General features: G+C 36.4%; 1 protein-coding gene across 1 annotated transcript; it reads right to left on the reverse strand.

Annotated features, from left to right (window-relative positions):
• Positions 1-580: 580 nt before the first annotated feature.
• LOC143537162 (uncharacterized) lies at positions 581-19,566 on the reverse strand. Its single transcript, XM_077030989.1, has 25 exons — positions 19,316-19,566; positions 17,175-17,359; positions 15,373-17,088; positions 14,625-14,700; positions 14,144-14,266; positions 13,759-14,014; positions 12,652-13,083; positions 12,390-12,575; positions 12,014-12,307; positions 11,258-11,902; positions 10,286-10,688; positions 10,064-10,206; positions 9,722-9,889; positions 9,405-9,620; positions 8,759-9,307; positions 8,614-8,673; positions 7,364-7,689; positions 6,860-7,289; positions 5,726-6,190; positions 5,538-5,654; positions 4,891-5,012; positions 4,143-4,812; positions 3,306-3,560; positions 1,995-2,177; positions 581-1,914 (listed from the first exon to the last, which is right to left on the reverse strand). Exons 2-25 carry the CDS (start codon positions 17,347-17,349, stop codon positions 823-825), a joined length of 9,102 nt encoding a protein of 3,033 aa, XP_076887104.1. The 5' UTR covers positions 17,350-17,359; positions 19,316-19,566; the 3' UTR covers positions 581-822.
• Positions 19,567-20,563: the final 997 nt, after the last annotated feature.

Below are 20,563 nucleotides of genomic sequence, written 5' to 3' on the forward strand. Positions count from 1 at the left end.
AAAATATTTTAGGCGTTATAGTTTGTTCTATAAAAAAGGTATATATATATATATATATATATATATATATATTCGGCTCTTTTCTCTCTCTTAAAGTCATCAACTTAATATAGTAGAGCTCACCAGTATAACCTTTAATGTTGGGATAAAAGTAATCAATGTAACTATCTTGCGGAATGCCGGCTTTTTAACGTTTTAACTACACGATAAGCTATTAGGTCTACCAATTATCAATACCTAAGTTTGAATCCGGAAACAGAATTTCAGCCGCCCATTATTGATTTGACGGTGGTTCAAAGATTGAAACCAAAGACCTCCCATGGAAAAAAAGTCAAAATTTTGGGGCTCCTAGACAAGACAAATGACATATGCCCATTAACCCGAGACTTTATGGCCTAATAAGCTGGTTATTTGTCCTTGATTCCTTAGGATACTAGAAAGCTTGAAATCTACTTGATAGCTTTGAAATTGTCTTATTTTAACCAAAATAAAATGAAAGAGATTCATAAAACATCAAATAGGCTATCTTGGTATTGTACTATATGTTGTAATTTAGCAAGTACCAAGGCAAAATGGTGTCTATGGAAGCATCAAAAATGGTATATTCAACATTACTACTGTCATGTACAAGAGTAACTTATGTTTTTAAAGTCCCAAACACACACACAAAATACAGAACATACTACATTTCGACCGTTACAAAAAGAATTACACCAACCAAACACAGCCGCCTAACCATATAACCACACGAAAACCAATCATCACAAACATTCCGATCTATCTCCTACATCTGTCTGTGTTTTCCGTCCGTTTACAACATCTTTACATTAAAGGAAGGTAGGCCCCACCATGCCCTTTCCTCAACACAAGCGGCCCACCATTATCAGGAACCCGATCCAACGCCTTCACGCAGCCTGAAATGACATCAGCAAAGCCCGTTGCAATTGTCGCCAGCTGCAACCTCAACCGCAAATCCCTCGTCCTCCTTAACAAACACCTAAATGACCGTTCCAAATACTTGGCCCATTCAGCAGGTAACCCTCCACCAGTCAACCAAACCGAAAACTGAGACTGGTCCCCACGTGCCGCAACCTCAGCGCGGTAGAATCGCGCGATTTCCGCCAGCATAGTCTGGTGGAGAGGTAGGACTGCCACAAATTCCGCCACAAACTGTTCGGTGAGCTCAGGTTTCAACATTTGGTTCCAAAGCACCAGGGCCCATTCACCGGGCTGGTTGAGACCGTATGCTTCAGCAACAATTAGGGCTTCTTGAAACCGGGATTGTTCAACAAGGGCCCGTCGGGCGTTCGTGGCGGATAAACTAAGCCATTGGAAATCGGGTATACGAATTTGAAGTGAAACGAGAGACGCGCTCGCACACGCAGCACGTGTTTTGTTACCAGCATCGATTGAAGAATGAACTTCAGCAGCTTCTATGAAGTATCTCATAGCTTCTAGAAGGTCTTCGGTATGATCCTTGTTGTAACGAAGGAACCACATGTGATATGATTGTTCAGCACGTGACTCCAGAAGTGAAGCTGTTTCATGCTTCATATCAAAGTGGTTATACACCATGGCAAATGCATCAAGGTCATTTGGGTTGAATTGTTTTAGTGATGTAAGAACCGCCATACGGAATCCTCTAACAGCCTGTGCGGTGCCCGTGTGAGTGTCGGTGACGGCTGAGTATTTTTGAAGAAGCAGTTCCAATTGCCCGTTTTCGATAAGAATCCCGAGTATGAAATTAAGGGCGTGGAAGTTTCCGACACCGGTTATTAAACGGGCTAAACATGGGAAATCGCCTTCGGAAACGTACGCCTCTACTCGGGTTGCTGCTAGGGCCACGAGAACATCAACACCATCAAGGCAAGCGGATGATTTGTAAAAGTGGTGTGAGAGAATAAGAAGCTCAACCTGAAAAGGAATGTATTTGTTCTTAATTAGATTAATCAGTTATTAAGCGACTTTTTTCATGATTAAGATGATAATGGTACCTCACAGGCATGTGGGATTTCCTGTCCGGTAATTACTAAACGCATTAACGCGTGCCCGATTTCTGATTCTGATGGACAGAGCTCAGCCCACTTTAGGAAGTCCGAAAATCTCCATAATAAAGGAGCAGGGCCTTCTTCTTTCTGAGAATCAATATAGCCGCCACGATGTGCTGCTAATAAGCCCTGAAATTAATTACAAAAAATTGTGGGTCAATCTCATTTATGAAAACCAACTAAACAATTTTATTTTGAAAATTATATTATCTTTGTAATAAAATAGTTTATAAATTGTCATCATCATCATCATCATCGTACTCAATATATCCCACCAATAGCAAAGCTATGGTAGGGTCTGAGGAGGGTAAGAGCCTTACCTCTACCCCATAGGGATAGAGAGGCTGCTTCCGGTGAGACCCCCGGCTCGATAGTAGTTTTGCATCAAGCCTTGGACATAAGGCACATAGCACTCAATCATCGGGACACCGGCTGATCGGTGCATGTACCCTTGTCTTTCGGCTATCAACGCCACTAAATGATGCCTGATTAACCGTCCATCACTTTTAACGTTATTTTCACGAGATTAGTAAAATAACGTCAAAATTAGTGCAATTTCACTTTTGCCCACCCGAGGGTTCACACATATATACATCATATGTGCGCACCACAAGCAGGGCTAGTTTATAAAATGTATTTAATACATTTATTACTTATAAGGTAAAAAAAATACTAAAGGGTGTTTGTAAGTCAGCCCGACCCGCACTGCCATTTTGCCACCTCTATTAATAAGTCAACCTAAACATGACCCCTATTATCATCAGAGTAAAAAAGATCATCCCTAACTTACACACACTTAAAAAACCATATAACCCAAACACGGCCCGTTTAACGCCTTTCTATAAATGTGTCAAACAGGTTGCCAGATAATAATTGTGTTAATCAAGTTGGTGGGTTGTAAAATAATTGGTTGACCGGGTTAATGGGTCAACCTGTTTAACTAAAAAGTTTGGTGGGTCGACATGTTTAACTAAAGGACTAAACAGATTGGCAGATCAACCTGTTTAACTAAACATGTTAAACATATCAGCTCAAACACGATCCATTTAATTAAACTGGTCAACCCAAACACGGCCCGTTTAATTAACAGGTTAACCTGAACATGACCCGTTTTATATTGGGTTAAATATGCCAACCCAAAACCTGATTATTCTCGTGCAGTGTCATTAATTGCCACCCCTACCTCAGTATCAGGTTACAATCTAATATTGACTAATTTAAGGCTGAAAATAGAAGACTAATATATGAAATGTGCACCTTTAAAAAGGATTCTGCAAGAATCTGAGCAATACTAGCAGCTGGCATGGAATGAGTTTGAATTAAAAGATGTGCTTCCTCAAATGAATCTTGAGCTTTGAGAGATAGCAGCTGTAGCAGTTCAACTGGCTGTTTATCAAATGCCTCTGAAAATGTGAGACCCAATACATTTGCAGCTTTCACAACAGATATCAATCTGTTACACAATCCACGCCCTCTACCATCGATGAAAAAGGTCGTTAAACTCTCCAATACCTAAAATTTACCAAAATTATTTGTAAATATTAATGCCAAAGTGAATCACATATTTGTATGTATTCATCATCAGTCAAACAGCCTAAGAAACACATGCACACACTCACAGAAAGGTGAAACAGATAAATATTAATAACATAAACGTACTTTTTTGCAAAATTAAATCCCTGGACTTCTCACAATTGGAAAAAAAGGGTTCATTTCATAAGAAAATAACATACTTTAACATTGTTCACGAAAAGTCCCTCAACAAAATTATTATATAAAAGAGGATTTGTTATTGTTAATTTTATAAGGCAAGAGAATTAATCATGCAAAAATAGTCAGGGACTTGCGTGTGAATTCAACAAAAGTCTATTGAACTTTTCCTCCTTTTCACAATTTCCCTAAAACAAAAGTAAAGAACCGAAGTTATCTCCCAATCTCTAATCCCATGTTGTCACCTAATACCCTATAACTGCATCCCCACTACAGATGATCCTAATATGTAAACATTTTCGAATAGCTTCAGTATAATTGATTATTAATTCTCATATGAAACATTATCTCATTGGCTATGAAAACACACATGAAAATTAATACCTGCATTGGATCCACAAAATGATGGTCAGTTGGCAGGTTGTGTGTCTGAATCACTGAACGCACTTCATCATCTAACACAGAAATGGCTACTTTACTGCTAGGAGTTGAAATGGAGGCAAGCTTCAAAGCTGCATCCACAAGAGTGAATTCAGATGGAAAATGAGACGGAGACAGCTTATGCTGGAGCTGCCTCGCAGCAGATATTTGCCCAAACTCCAACAGAGAAAGAACAGCCCTCTCCAGCTCAGTAGGTCCAATGCTTTCTTCCCACCTTGAAACAGATAAATTCACACGAGAACTTTCTTCTGTTGACTTTGAGTCAACTTCCAGATTATTAGCAACAGAAATATCTTCAGATTCAAAAGGCTTTCTTGATGTCACTATGGCTTTAGCTCTGTGTTTTGACTTCGTGGTATTTGACGCCGTTGCATCTATGACATGTGGCGTTCTGTGATGCTCGTTCTTTGTTCTCATTGTGTTAATATGAGTATCCATTTTTGTTATAATACTTGCAGTATGGTCAACAATACTTGATCCCTTTCCATATCCGGCTTCTCTACTGGTATTGTTTAGGGTTAACTCCCCTTCGTTTTTAACCTGAGCTTCTGATTCTACTGCCAGAAGCCACACTCTAGTTTCAAGTTCCCTCAGAAGATGCAACGGGTACACTCTAAAAGTAGTTACAAAAAATATATAAAAAGTTAAAAAGAAACAAGATGTTAAGAACTTATGAAATGAGGATACGTACGAAGCAGACTGAGTTATCATCCCACTTAACCACTGGAGAGAAAGAAGCAACATTTCATGGAGTTCCTTTGGTGGAAGATCTTTGTCCACAGCTTCTGCATGTTTCAGGAAGAATAATCCAGCCTACAACGCAAAAGACAACCTTTATTAGACTACAAAATAAGAATAAAAATTTGTCAAGCGGGTCTCTCTAGGATTTAAGTTATATCATTTACGTTCATTTATGTTTGTTGTTCATGTCAGTTCGTTTGTATATTCATTTAATTTTCTTAAACTTGTTACAATTAGTTTAGTTTTACGAAGTTACATTATCACTCACTACAATTTAGGTTAGTTTTATCAATAGATTGATGTTCACATTTACTTTTAATTGATGTTTGCTAAGTTATGTCCGTTTATATTCATTCATCCATGTTATCTATGTTAGTTTGTTTACATTTGAGAACTATCTGTTAACGAACAAACACGAACAAGAAGGGGTCCGTTTAATTGTTCGTGTTTGATCGTTTGTTCAGTTAAAGTTAAACGAACCCGCTCGTTTAATTGTTCGTGTTTGATAGTTTGTTCAGTTAAAGTTTAATGAGCGAACATAAACATGCCTCGCTCGTGTTCTTTTAGTTTGTTTACAGGCCTACTGGACAGAGATACCTGTAATGGAGGAAAAGCATATCTGACAAAGAGCATCTGGCAGTGGCCCCACAAAGCAACTCTCTCTTCAGGGACGTCCCAAAGAAACTCTTTCCACTCAGCCACCATTGATTCAGCCTATAAAATGGAGATTTACATTTAGATAACATTAAATTATACATATAAAATAAAACTAACTGTAAAAATACCTGTGTTTCAGTTACATGATGTACAGCTGACTTCCAAGGTCCACCACTAGTTTCCAACTGTTTGGCCCAATTGCGAGCCTGTTCCCAGTACCCATTCGTTTCCAAGGCAGTTAAAAGTGAAGCATCATCCAAAGATTCATTTCCTAGATGTAAAACATCATCTTTGCGTAACAAAGGCTCTGCTAAACTGATTTTGTAATACAGTCTTCGGTAGTGTGACATGGCAGATCCACCATCACCAAAATCAGTGGCGGATAATAGTTGCAATAAGCATCTTTTTTCATAAGGTGATGGACATGTCATCAGCATTGCATCAGAAGCTTTTTCTGCAACTGAAACCAGTGAACTCCCAATTGGCCCATCTTTCACTGGAGTTGTTTGTATATTGATATGTTCTTCCTTGATTCTAGCAGAAAATGATCCTAGATGAGCAGAAGCTTCTGATAAACGCATCTGAGAGAAGGCCTGCATACCACATATTGTTTTTTTAATCAGAAGAATTAGAGTGGGAAAAAAGGCGCACAACAAGCAATTCATGAGTAAAAACTAAAATCAAAGTGATAACTTAATGTAGATGTGGCAATTTTGACCCATTTACTTACAAATGGATGCGGGGTTTGTTCTTATCTCTAATGAATCAATGGGTATTATAAGATAAAGGGCTAAACGGCTAATAGATGCCCAACGTGTACGCTCGTCACATAAAAACTTCTAAATCGTGTCACTAAAAAATACGTTACCTTTTAAAACTAGTAAGACGCGTTGCCACAGAAAAGCACACGTTTGTAACCAAAAGATCCAAACTGACTTTGTAGTGGAAAGCTAACCGTATTGATTATGGTGGTAAAATACTGGTTCGATACCCGTGCAAGAATACCGAATAATACAGAAACTGGCTCATATCAAAATCAAAAACCATAAAACTGAACAACAGTACCAAAATGTTATTCGGTCAGTACCGTAATGGCAATTAGTTTGCGATACGAAAAAATGCTTTATTTTGAATACAACTCCGTTTGACACACTAACTGCTGATAAAAATCAATCATTTTGGACAAAAGGCGTGCTGGTTCAACCCAAATGGCCTGCCCATCTTTTCACCTCTAAAATTAAAGTTCAAGATTTAGAACTAACCTGAAGAGCACGGATGAAAGGCAATAGTGAACATGATGGAAGAAACATTTCAAAAGCTCTCAGCAAAGGAAGAAATAGACGTTGCTCACAAAGAACAGCAATCATTTTAGACAATGAATCAAACACTTTATTAGATTCTGTGGAAACTTTATTCTCATCAGTGATCTCTTCACTTTCTCCTCCAAGAATAATTCCTTGATCAATGAATATGCTAGTGTTACTGGAAGCAGTAGATGCATCAGACCCCTTTGAAGTTAATGTATCAATGGGCCCAGACTCCATGAGCCGCCTTCGTTTAGGGTTCCTGCGGTTGTAATGAAGTGTTTGGGATCTAGCAGTCACTGGCAATAAATTGTTAGCATCCACAGCTGCTGCAACATTACTAGATATTTGAGAGGCAATATCGTTCACTTTGATGGATGTTATCTCCCTGTGAAAGAAGAGTAAACAATATACATTTATCTTTCATTAATTCTATATAAAATTTAAAAGAAGGTGGCTAACCTTGCTGCTGTTATCTCAAGCCAAACTGTTAGGCAGCATAATGGAGATACATCTGGAAAGCATGCAGCAACCATTGCTAAAACTGACCAACATAAATCCTTTGCTTTTAACAAAAGGGTCTCTCCGGGATTTTTCTGTTTTTCACAATCAGCTATTATACCAAAGAGTTCCACAGGGATGTAACTGTTATCCTCCAAAAACGAAGATTCATTCTTTTTATTTATGGTGTTGAAGTTTGAGGAAGGGACGTTTTTCCTTGATTGCATTCCTTTGAGAACTGTTGTAATATGAACCTTTAGACAAGGATCACTGAACTCCTTTGAAGCCTGCAATACAACATATATGGTTAAAAGATTGGCAACATGGCTCATTGTTGTGGCATATAATAACAACAAACCACAATAGTCATAGTAATAGTAACAAACTAACATATAACAGGTTGTAGAGAGGTGGCAATTTCGACCTATTTGCCTATGATCAGGTCGATTTGGTTAATGCTTTAACTATAACTAGGCTTCTAAACGAACCGAACGAACACGAAAGGAGCATGTTTTGAGGTCATTCGTTTACCTTTAATGAAACAAATGATCAAAAACAAACATGTTCATGTTCGTTCGTTAAAAGTATAAAAGAACAAACATAACTGAACACAGATTAACGAACATAACTGAGCTACAACCAACTAATGTAATGCGAAGAACAATGTTTTGGGCCTAAAAAGTTATTAAAACTTGACTAAATTGTAATGTGTCTAAAATTTTAAATGAATATATTAAAAGAGGTGAACTAACAAACGTAAAAAATATAAACGAATGAACATAAACAAATTTAAAGGAACGAACGTAAACGGACCTTCATGAACATGATAGAAAGTTCATGTTCGTTCTAACTAAATGAACAAAAATGTTTTCTTCATGATCGTTCGTTTATTAAATAAGCAAACTTCCCACATAACGGTTCACTAACTGTTCAAGTTTGTTTACAGACCTAATTCTAACAGGTCAATCAAGTTGAAAGTTGACCAAACTGTAATGAAAATGCCAAAAACCTCCTAAATCAATTCATTTAGAAAGTCAGATTATCACTGCAATGAGACAAAGTGTGTAATCTTTTACCCAATCTGACCCGACCAATAAAGAAATTACTCGTTTGCCCCCCCCCCCAACCCAAATACTTGTAGCGAAAACTACAGTTAAAAAACAAATGCTAAAAGAGTGAAGCAACAAAAGAGAAAGGAACAAGAAGCCTACCACTTGGATCACCGTGTCAAAAGGATGTCCTTCAACCTGAGCCTCTGACAGAAATCCAACCTGAAAACAATAATGTCGGTTTATATGTTGAGGGACATAGGTTATATAACAATTTTAAAACATGCTAGCATAGATAATAATGTACCCAGTCATTGTCTTTAGCTAAAACTGCCAAATACTTGGTACTCAAGGGTATCTGATGCATTTTACAGAACTCTGTTACCAAACTCCAATGCTGACTTGCAGCTTTCTGCTGTGCCCTCAAATCTGCCCCATCACCATTTCCACTCATCAACCAAGATCCACATGTTTCTCCACTAACCAATGACGGGAGACTTGCTTTTTCCAGATTCTGAAGAACAAGCGCAAGTGCTCGATTGGCTTGTTTACCATTAGTGCTACTATGTTTATCTTTTTCCCTCATAACACCAGTGTTGTAGTTTTTTAAATAGTATTCGGCCAATGCTCGAGCCATTGATCCAGTAATATCACCTTCAAGAAACGCAGAGCCCTTAAACGAAGTTTGCACAGAGTTATCTGTGTGATCAATATATTTAAAGAAAGAAGATATTCGCCTCAGAGCAGCTATATCCACTTGAAGCATACTAGGAGATAATCCACATAGCTCTAAAAGGAAAGCACATGAAGCCACTAACACTGAATCCTCAAAATGCATGACCGCAAGGGGCATGACCTGCATGCAAATCACCACCAGAAGATTATATAAGTAATTACGTGAGAATAATCAATAATGGACTTGTTATACAGATAATAAGAGCAGTGAATCTCACAGATGAAAGAAGAGATTCTTCGTCTGGAGTTATTGGAGAAAGCAGAGTATGAACATCGGATTGAATATTTGATTGACCATTTACTGATGTGTCTGAATGCATTCTGCGTGTTTCATATTCCAATTTTAGCTTTTTAACTCTTAAAGATAGAAGATGTATAAAAGCTGCCAAGGCACGTCCACGATGCAAGTGATGCTCAAGCCCGAGTCTAGATCCCTGAAACCAATTATTAAAAAGTGTGAACATAAGAAACTGATTCTCAAGTGTCGAGTGACAAGGCGGGTCATAATTGAGATTCACGTAACAATATCACTGACCTCTAATGAAGGACCATATAATTCTTCAACATGTCTTTGGATGGCAGCTTCCCAAGATAATGTGGTGATCTTAACTTGCTCATTACCATTATCTACATAATCAACATCCCTAATGAGAAAAGATTCCTCCACTGGCATCCCTGGAACGGATTGCCAACCAAGAGGACCCTGCAGTGAATGCAAAAAAATAAACTATTATCATCTATTGTCAAAACTGAAGATATCAGTGTGATGTTAATATGTAAGTTATGAGCAAAAAAAGTAATGTCTCTGGAAACTTTGTAAAAATATGCAATGTTGCGTTTATTGTCAGATGAAAGGAGTAATAGCAATCGGTAAAACCTGCACATAAAGTTGAACCAGTCTCCGAACAGCCTTAGAGAACCATCCCGGGAGCATTTGTTCAAGTGAAGTATCAAGTCCAGCAGAGTAAAAGATATTGTCACGCCGGTTCAAATAGTCGGATAAATAAGAATTTCCAAAGACTGTTTACAAATAATTGGAGTCAGAAACATTTCACATATAATAAATAGAGAAGCAAACAAAACGAATAAATATAGAAACACTTGCCTTTTGATCTGGAACTAAAATAATTGCAAGTTGGATCTTGCCCAAAACATGCTGCAACTAACGTGCGCCATAGTGTAGGAAACCGTTGTACAGCTGGCCTAAGGTTTTCTAATGTGCACTGAGCTGAGGAGCTTCGGTTCCTATCTACGCTACCGGTACTCAAGCAATCTTGAATAGGAACTGGTGCATACATTAATGTGGCTATAGCTGCCATTTCACCTGCTCCTTCAGCAATGTCATCAACTGTATGAATTATATCATCGATTTCAACCGCACCAAGGGTATTTCCGGGAGAGAAATTGTGCGATGCAATTGCACGAGCGTTTGAGAATGATGCCTCATATTCGCTCCCTTTGACTCTTGATAAAAGTAACCATTTTGCCCATTGACAATCTCCCTGTGCAGACATGAATCACAATGCATAAACATAATACTGAGCACAGGCCAGTAAACGAACCGAACGTTCAGTGAACTGTTCGTAAAATGTTCGGTGGGAAGTTCGTTTATGTTGTTTCTATATTAAAACGAACGAACATGAACAAAAACTTTGATCAATTAGTCAAACAAACAAACATGAACATATGTCCCATTCATTTATGTTCGTTAGTTTACGTTTGTTTTAAGTCCATTAGTCTACAAATTAGTGTAGTTTAAATAACTCTTTAGGCCCAACAAATTGTTGTTCACATTTACTTTTGATTGGTTGTAGCTCAGTTATGTTTGTTCATCTATGTTCATTTGTTTACGTACATGAACACACATAACGAACACGAACATGTTCATTATCTTAACGAACGAACACGAACATGAAAACCTCATTCACTTAATTTTCTGTCTCCAATCATTTGTTTGATTAAAAAGGCACGAACACGGACGTGCCCATTCGTGTTCACTCAATACGTTTACAAGTGTAATTGAGAATAGAAGAGAAATGAAAACGGGAAAGAACATAAAATGTTAACTTACAGCAGCTTCAAGCAAGGGAGAAAGATGTTCACAACCTATAGCCAACTTATGGTGATCGAGGTAAAGATCAAGTAGGAATGGCAAGTTAAGTTGAATACAATGCTGCAGAAAAAGCTTGTGCAGACCCAGGAAAGAAGCATTGCGGATGTCATTATCAACATTTACTAAATACAGATCAGTTGACTCGTTTGTTGACTCCTCAGGAAGAGATACATCACTGGAATTGGTAACAAAGCCTGTCCGTGCTAGAAGACATACTAATTCCTCAGTACCCTCCCAGAATTCTTTAAGGAATATGAATTTCTTAGCGAGTTGAGATTCCACAAGTGATTTCAACCACGCGGAGGATGTATTAATGGATGGGAATCTAAGTATTTTGATATCTGGGACATCCATGTACACAGCATCCAAATCTTGTATAGAATACATGTAGTTTCCATAATCGCCAAACTCACTTTTGGTTCCAACGGATGTACTTGGTAAACCATCCAAAGTGACTCTAAGATTTCCATGTGATGATGAAAATGATGGAATTATATCTATGAGTTTGGAAGCTTCCTCCCAGTTACTGTGGGATATGTGGTACTCAAATTGTGATTCCCATGACACATTAAGATCCATAAGAGAAAGTCTGTCTAGCACTATCTGCAAATAAGAAACATATAAACTATTTTAGTTGACTTAATAAATATGCATTGTTGTGTCAGTTTATAACATCAAGAAAGAATTATACTTGCAAGCTAGATATACACCTACACGATCAATAATTCTCTGATCCCAAGTATCAGACCAGACGGCGGCTGCAGCCCAGTAAGAATCATGGGTGTCATCATCATCATCAATCACAGAAACATCTGGATATTTGCTGACATGTCTCCATAAACCTAGCACAACTCCATCAACTTCACCACACTCAATTGCAAGTTTATTAGATAGTGAATTCAACAAAGAAAGCTTGATTTCTTCTGGTGAATTAACATCACAAATTGCCATCAACTCCTTTTGCCTGGCACGGAAAGTTCCAGAAAAACTACTGCAAGGGTACACCCTCTATCACAAAACAATCAAGTATCAGGATCAGAATGAGGCAACTACATAACTGGATAAAAGAAAACATAAACATGACAAATACCTCAATAAATGATATCCCTTCAAGTATCTTTGACTCATATGGTCCAAGATATCCATGAATCTTCATCACTTCAGTTATTTGCTTTCTGAGAGATCTCCTTACAGTGCCAAAAACCAGCTGTCTCAGACAACTTTCCAGATCCTCTCCTAGCTTTTGAAGTGTGGTTACACCAGCTTCAGTTTCACCCTTTTGAGTATAACAGGTAATGAACACATTAGAGTTCAAAAAAAAGTTTACATTTAAAATGTGGTATAACAAGCACCTTAAGAAACAGATCATAAGCAATAGCCCTTCCAATATCACGAACTTTCTCAAAGGTATCATTAAGCTCTTGGTTAGCATCTCTTCCTTCTTGATTATGAAGATGCAATTTAAGGACCGCTAATGGAAGACGACCAGAAAGTAAGGCATCTTTCACAACATCTTTTTGGTCCAACTGATCTGCATCCCAACGACTAATCATCTCTTTAGGATTTTCAAATGAAACGCCTCTCCTTCCGAGGAAACTTGTCTCTGTTTGAGAAACAGATGCTCCACCTAAACCCTCCAAATCTGAATATGATCTAGAGTCAAGTGATTCCATTCCTTTCAAAGCATGTCTTTCCTGCTCATTAGTTGTTTCCATTGATGAGACGTTTGGATCATCTTGTGATAACTCTGAATCGGCAAATTCCAACAGCTTTAAACCATCCCCCTGTGAAACCACCCATTTGATTTCATAACTCAAGTATTAAAAAAATAGTAATCACAATAAGAGCAAAATACAGTTTCGAACTTTATGCATACAGCAAATTTCAACTTTTCGTCCTTAAACTAAGGATGTAACAGAAATCGTCCTTTCCACTAACTGGCGTTAGTTTTCTGGTTATATAGTCTTTTTAACTCATTTACTCAACAAAAAATTTCCAAAACAAAATTTATAATAATTCTGATTAGAAAACTAAACATGCACACACACACACACACAAAGATGGGGTTGTATCTCAGCTCTCTCCTAGCCATATTTATTTTTGGTAGAAGCTGGGGTGGGGGTGGGGGGTGTTAAGAGACAGTAGGGATACAACCCTAATTTATTATTATTATTATTGTCTGTGCTTAAGTTAATTTGTTTTTTTTTTTGGATTTTTATTTGTTGGGTAAATGAGCTAAAAAGACCATATTACTCACATGTGCAAGGCACATGACTAGACGTCTAGACTTAAAAAAAAACTAAAGCCCATTAGTGGGAATGACGTAAACTGTGACAATATACAAACATAATGGATGACTTCTGTTATTTCCATAGTTTTACGGATGAAAGAGAAATTTTCTATATATCTAAAGAAAGTAAAATGTAATTTGTTATAATAATAATAATAATAGAACATACCAATCGTGTAACAGATTTTTTAAATTTGGTAGCAAGACGACATTGCATATTTCTTATAATCTCCAGCAAGCTAGCCATTTCCTGAAGCCTTCTTGAATTTTCAGTTTCATTATGCTCTTTATCTGCTAAAAGCAACAGAAGAGAAGAATCTTTCATGCCTGGGTTACTTGTAGACATAACCCCATTTTGAATATGCTGCAATGATCCATAGCTACGTGTCATTTTGGTAGAAAAACGAGTGCCCAAAGACAGAAGCCTGATCACAAATGTAAACAGCGCAAGACAAGAAGATAAGAGAAGAAGATGATATGACACTGCAACCTACTTATAACAAAATGGACATCAACATAGATGATATATCAATCAAAATTAAAAAGAATCAAACCTTGTTGCAGCAGATACATCATTATCATTTCCACCTTTGTTCAACATTAAATAAACAGCAGCAAAGACCAATCTTATAACGCCTTCTTCTGCTAAACTCACACCAGCAAGCATCTCTAATGAACTGATTATCCATGAAAAAGCACAAGACAATTACATTTTTATACCTTTATGCATCCTGTAAATTAACAATCAAGTATTTTCTATTATACTAAATTATTTTTTTTCAATATTGGTCTGTTAGTTACAGAGTTGGAGAAAAATGTGATACTGATGAAATAAAAGGCCCCTACTATGCATTACTTTATAGTAGGTACTGCCATTTATAGAAGATTAGAATTTGAAGTTATTAGTTCCTTATTGGTACTAAAATGTATTTCTATTTTGTAAATGCTTGACTGCTTGAGTCAATCAAATGAACCAAAGAGAAACTAATAACAAAAGGTTGCAAAGAGTTATAAACAAAAAGTTACAAATCATACATCTCAATTTCTTGAAAGTTCAAGTAATCCAATGCCAGTTGCAAGCGACGTATCCGAGAAACCTTCAAGTCCCACCCTGACAGATATAGATATGAATCTTATGTTAAAGTGATATGTTATATTTGGATGTCCTAGAAATTATATTTGTGTATCACATTTACAACATAAGCTAAGCATAAGGCTAAATAATCTTAAACTGGAGCATGGAAGATTTCTTAACCAGGTAGAAAACGAGTCTTCAATTTGGGTCAACAATTGTCAGGGTACTTAACTGATGCTTAGATTAATAATCCAATTAACAAGGTAAAGTCAACTAAGCCCATGCATAATTCTGTTTTAGATACAATTATGGTCAACGTTAAACTGGGTCAACAATTATCAGGTTTGATTTTTCTTCTCCCAGGCCATGGAGAAATTCAAGGTAACATGAAGTTTCTATGATTACTTGATTATTCAAGCAACATAAGAGAGGATTGTTCTGGCACTATATGTTGACAGGAGCATTATTATAATAAACGACTCACAGAATTGCAGCATTGGGCTTCTTCATTAAGAAAAAAATGAATGTAGATGGGTGAAAGAAAAGCTAAATACAAAAAACACTTGATACAAAATTACTACAGAGGCAAATACTTAAAGAGTGGCGTATAGATAACACATAAGCATTCAAATAATCAGCTACAGTGAAGCACCTAAAGATTTATAGGCATTTATATTATATGAAAGTTAGAATAAATAAAAATCTTACCATTTTCCGAGCATAGATGATCTGCCTCTTCATGACTTTCATATAAAAGAACTCTATCTAAAACCTCCAATTTCCAAGTTGGCCAGGGCTGTTTCAAGCCTTTTACTTCAATGAGATTTACACTTTGATCCGTTAAACTACAATTAACCTGGCGAAATCCAATGGCTTCAACAGGAATACAACCAGAAGCTACTGAAATAGAAGGGAGAACCACTGAAAGAGAATCGTCTGTGACCAAATAAAAACATCCATGAAACATGCAACCAACCGCATCAGCGATAGTAACTTCCCGACCTTCATTTGAGCCTTTATCATCATTACTACCCGAGTTTAAATGCAAGTTGAAATGGATAATTCGGGAAATCTTATTATTATTTCTACGAAGCCAGGTGATTCCAAATGGAGAAAGACATATAACATCATCTTTGCTATATTTATCTGGTGGAAGAAATATACTTCTCAAAGCACTCTGGGTAGATTTATGTCCTGCTATTTGTGAAGCAGCAGAGAAACCGGTAATAACTGACTCTTTACAATCCATTTTATCCTTAAGTGTTGTATTTGGAGAAAGATAATCATATAGCCTTTGGTGGCTGATGTCAGCTCCACCAACCTCCCAACCAACCAATGTCCTGTACTTTAACTTTTGATATTGTGGCAGTGATTTTTCAACTGTGTTATTTATGTCTGAAAGAAGATCACTGACACGAGTTACATAAACTATACCATAGTCATCAACTGCAGCCAACAATGAGGCACGCGAAGCAACAAGAAGTGTCCTAAACACACTTTTACCAACAAAATCATTGTTTTGATCAGATAGCTTTTTCAATCCATATATCTCTAAAAGATTAACACATCCCATGTATTCACCAGTTACATCACCAAAAAAATGTATCTGGCCAGTAGAATTAAGGCATATAAGATATTTATCTAAAAACTTGAAGTCGGTCCATTGATCTACAGGAACCATATATACATCCTCATCAAGATTCACTGAGCAGACCCATTGTATGCCCCAGCTAACTATCTTACCAACAAGTACATGTTTTCTCTTCTTTCTTTCAGATTCATCATTAACCCATGTTAAAACAAACCCAATTAGGTCATGTGAATTATTAACAAATACTCCACAACATTTGTATGATATGCTCATTTCATCCCCCTCAGGATCTAAATCACTATTTTTGTTTAATATGAACCTCAGAAGTGTAGAATCATTTTCAAATATGTTGAAGGAAACAACTTTACTGGAGGATGGGAACTGTGACTTGTCTGGAAATCTACTATAAAGTTTGCCTTCAGATTCGACTGTTATGACCTTAGTAAGAAAAGTTTTCAACCACTTTTTTGGTTCAGCAATCTCTAACAGATCGTCTCCAGACCCCAAGAAAGTGTGTACAATTACATCTCCTGAGGTAGATGGACCCCACTCCACCCATATCCCTTCTCCATTCTGGCCATCTGGCATAGGTTCGATGGACTCATAGCATTGACTCGGTTGACAAAATGCATGGACGGTCAACCCACGGTCTCCAATCACAAATAAAAGTTCTCTAAATGAAGCTCCATCATGCTCACTATTTGAATCCTCACATATACCCCAAGCAAGTGAATTTATATCAGAAAGCATAGGGTAACTATTAGATTTTACAATATCTGCTTGGGGAGCATATGTTACTGGATCGGAATTGATTTGATCATCCACCCTTACATCTGCAGATAAAAGAGAACTTGCATTTTCAGATCAACAAAAACCAGATTTGAACGTATAACATGAGCAATAAAGATTGGATGTTGACCTTTTACTATAGGAAGAAGCAGCCCTTCGTGGTGATATGAAAGTAACAATATAAGTTCTCTGGTTGGGGAAAGGAAAGCTTCGCGGAACTGTTTCAGGTTCACTTGTAAACAAGAAGGTTCCCACTTTTGCAATTGCACAATAGCGGGGCCCTCTTCACCAAAGCTAGAAGTCATGTCGCTACTACTGAAGAAGCAAAAGAGAAACAAATCAATATAAAGAAGAAGATGTAGACCAGGTTATTATCTTTTCTTATACCTCTGAAATTCAACAAAGACAGAACTTTAAGGTAAAGGTGACCTCAGCAAAGCATACCAAGCTTCTTCTACTGAAATTTAGCAATATCATATGTCTGAAGAATTTCATTTTCAAATGTTCAGTTACAGCATATCTATCCTTAAGAACTGTCTACAGGTGCTAATAACTCTAGGAAATATCTAACTCCAGCTTCAGATAGAATGAATTGTTGAGGCTTAATTTAATTTCCTTTTTTAATGAGACAAAGTGAGATAGTCAAACTGCATACAGACAGCTGACACCCAACCTAATTAAGGCTTAACGATTGTAGCGTCAAACTCTCAATCTAAGAGGAGCTGAAGATTAATGATCCACTTATGAAACAATAAGGCATCAGTGATCAAACATTCAAACTGTGTTTATTTGGTAACTCCTAGGGGGTCCCTAACAAACCGGAGGCCAGCATGAAAGAGGCAAATCAAGTAAACTTCAAATAAAGGACACGGGGCCATGATTTGGGACCTGACTCCCTGCGCCACCACTTTATGCTGCATGTCACTGAATCCTACTGTGTTACATTTGTTTCTCCTGGCTTGTTACTTCTATGGGCAAAAGGGTAAGGACATTTAATATTTGGATTTAAATTTGCAACTATCCGGTAAGGACACTAACTTAATTAAAAGGCGTAACTATATGTGCTGGTCATTAGGTTTTATCTCTTAAATACGTCGCATTGGATATCGAAAATAAAAACCAATACACGTGTTATTGACATAATAATATGATACGTTGCGTAAAATTAATAAACTGAACCACAAGAAACATACGACACATTTTAAAATAACTTGATATAGATAATGAGGTCATTGGCCTCTGAATATCCCTTTACACTAACATTGCCTAAAAATCGCACATGAAATGCAAGAAACACACAGAACACACTGAAGTATATATATGAGGTTTACTTCTACTGTAAGGATAGTATCATTTATTTATTACCTCCTTCACACAAATTCAACACAAGCTATGCAATAATATACTCTCGTAAATCGAAAAAAACGCAACCATCCAATTTCTGAGACGCGGAGTTGTTAAAACCCGGAAAAAAAAAACAAATCTAACTTTACACTGATTTATGAAACAGTTAATCCATTATTTGCATAACTTCAATTTCTTCAATGTGTTAGCATGCCAAATTAGGTAACATAGAAACCAACACTAGACTAAACAATAACAAAAAGTCATCATACATGCACTAAATTCAACATCAAGCATAAATAAATCCAAAAGGCACACCATCAGTTTCCAAAACAGCACGAGTCAGTAAAGGTCAAACAGATTAATTAAAAATTATCTATAGAAAGAACCGCACACTACATGTAAATCTGCTTAATACTAAACCTAACATCAATATGTAATCCGAAAAGTCCTAAGTTTAACAAACTGTATCGAAACATAGCTCTATTTACGGTTAGATATATTAGACAGGCACTTCGCACTGACTTCTGAAACAGTTAATCAATTACATGCATAAGCTCAATTCCTTCAATGTGTTAGCGTGCCAGATTAGGTAACATAGAAACGAACACTAGACTAAACAATAACAAATAGTCACACATGCACTAAATAGTTAATCAATTAAAGGTCAAACAGGTTAATTAACATTTTCTATGCAGATGGCCGTAATCTGTATACTACACATAACTTAAATATCTGCTTAATAATAAACCTAAATTCAACATCAACACCTAATCCAGAAACCCTAGGTTTAACAAATTATATCCAATTACACCTCTAATTCCGATTATACAGATTACATATATCACACATCAACTTTCAAACTGAGAATCGAAATCGAACGTATAAATAAAATTCATCATAATTTTGCAAAAATTAAACAGATACCTGCCGTTCGTTGGCGGATGACGTCACGAATTAGCAAAAATAAACTTATCGGATTCAATCGGAAATATGATGAGTTTGGATTGGAGAGCATGAACTGAGAGGCGATAGATGAAGATGATTTTGATGAAACAGGAGATATATATGTATATATATGTGTATGTATATGTATATATATAGTGGAGTCTGGACTTGCAGAGAGAGCTAGATGAAGATTGCTTTGATTTTGATGTTGTTGATTCCATTTCATAAGGTAGGTAGATTTATTTTTTATTTTTTATTTATTTATTTACTTACCTAAGTTTGTTTTTACAGTCAAAATCAATGATAATGATGATTATTGTTATGTTAATTGTAATTATTAAGTGAATTAAAGTGATTAAGGGGATGTTTTTATACTCATTTATGATTTATGATGATTTTATTATTGATTGCAATTGCAATATTTTTGTCTTATGTTATACTTTAATTGAAATATGTAATTTGTGGTTTAAAAGTTTTAAACCGTTGGAAAAATGAAATTAGTAGATTTGGGATTCGTATGATTCGGTTGATGATTTGCAGTTTGAAGGATCGGATATAACGAATGGTTCGATTTATAGTTTAAAAGCTTGTGATTGCTAACACGTTCATCTACACGTGTTCGTAATTTAATTGTAGTATTTAATTTATTATATTTTATAACACGTGATAAGAAAATGCAATATATTGTTTGTATTTATTAACAAACACTTTTTTATTTATTAATAAATTTTTTTAAGTAATTGTTTTATTGATCACATAGCAACTTTTAAAAATGAAAAATCAATCACTATCTCCAAATTCCATACACCTACCTCTCAATAAAAAAAACAAGACTTTATTGTTTCAAGTTGCTGAAAGTTAGGGACAACATATGTGAAGCTTATTTGCATAGTTATTACATGACAAAGTGAAAGGTAGATGATGCTAAAGTCCACTAAATACAACGGAGGAATGTGATGAAGGATAAAAAAACTCAAGTAGCATATTTTGAAACCAACACATTCACAATAACGTTACTTACATCGTTATGTTTCAAATTCAACATTGGAAATCAAAATAGTAAATTATATCCCAAAAACACATACTAGCCACAAGTTGATTGACAAGTGAAGAAGCGTGGATCGACTTACTTATATACGATCAACGTTCCTCGGGTATGAGTGTACTGTATCACCGATGGTTTTCCGGAATATGAGTTCTTCCACCTACAAAATGAGCAGCACCGTG

This window comes from Bidens hawaiensis, unplaced genomic scaffold (assembly GCF_021521415.1).
Source record: "Bidens hawaiensis isolate Kalapana, Puna unplaced genomic scaffold, B.hawaiensis_p1.1 tig00011150_1, whole genome shotgun sequence".
NCBI classification, from domain to species: domain Eukaryota; kingdom Viridiplantae; phylum Streptophyta; class Magnoliopsida; order Asterales; family Asteraceae; genus Bidens; species Bidens hawaiensis.

Bases quoted from the DNA above. Each gene is read 5' to 3' on its own strand.
- LOC143537162 (XM_077030989.1), bottom strand. From the start codon at position 17,349: ATGACTTCTAGCTTTGGTGAAGAGGGCCCCGCTATTGTGCAATTGCAA. The intron at 17,089-17,174 runs GTCAACATCCAA...TTTTATCTGCAG, and splicing joins GCTTCTTCCTATAGTAAAAG to ATGTAAGGGTGGATGATCAA. The intron at 2,178-3,305 runs GTGCACATTTCA...AATTAATTTCAG, and splicing joins TTGCAGAATCCTTTTTAAAG to GGCTTATTAGCAGCACATCG.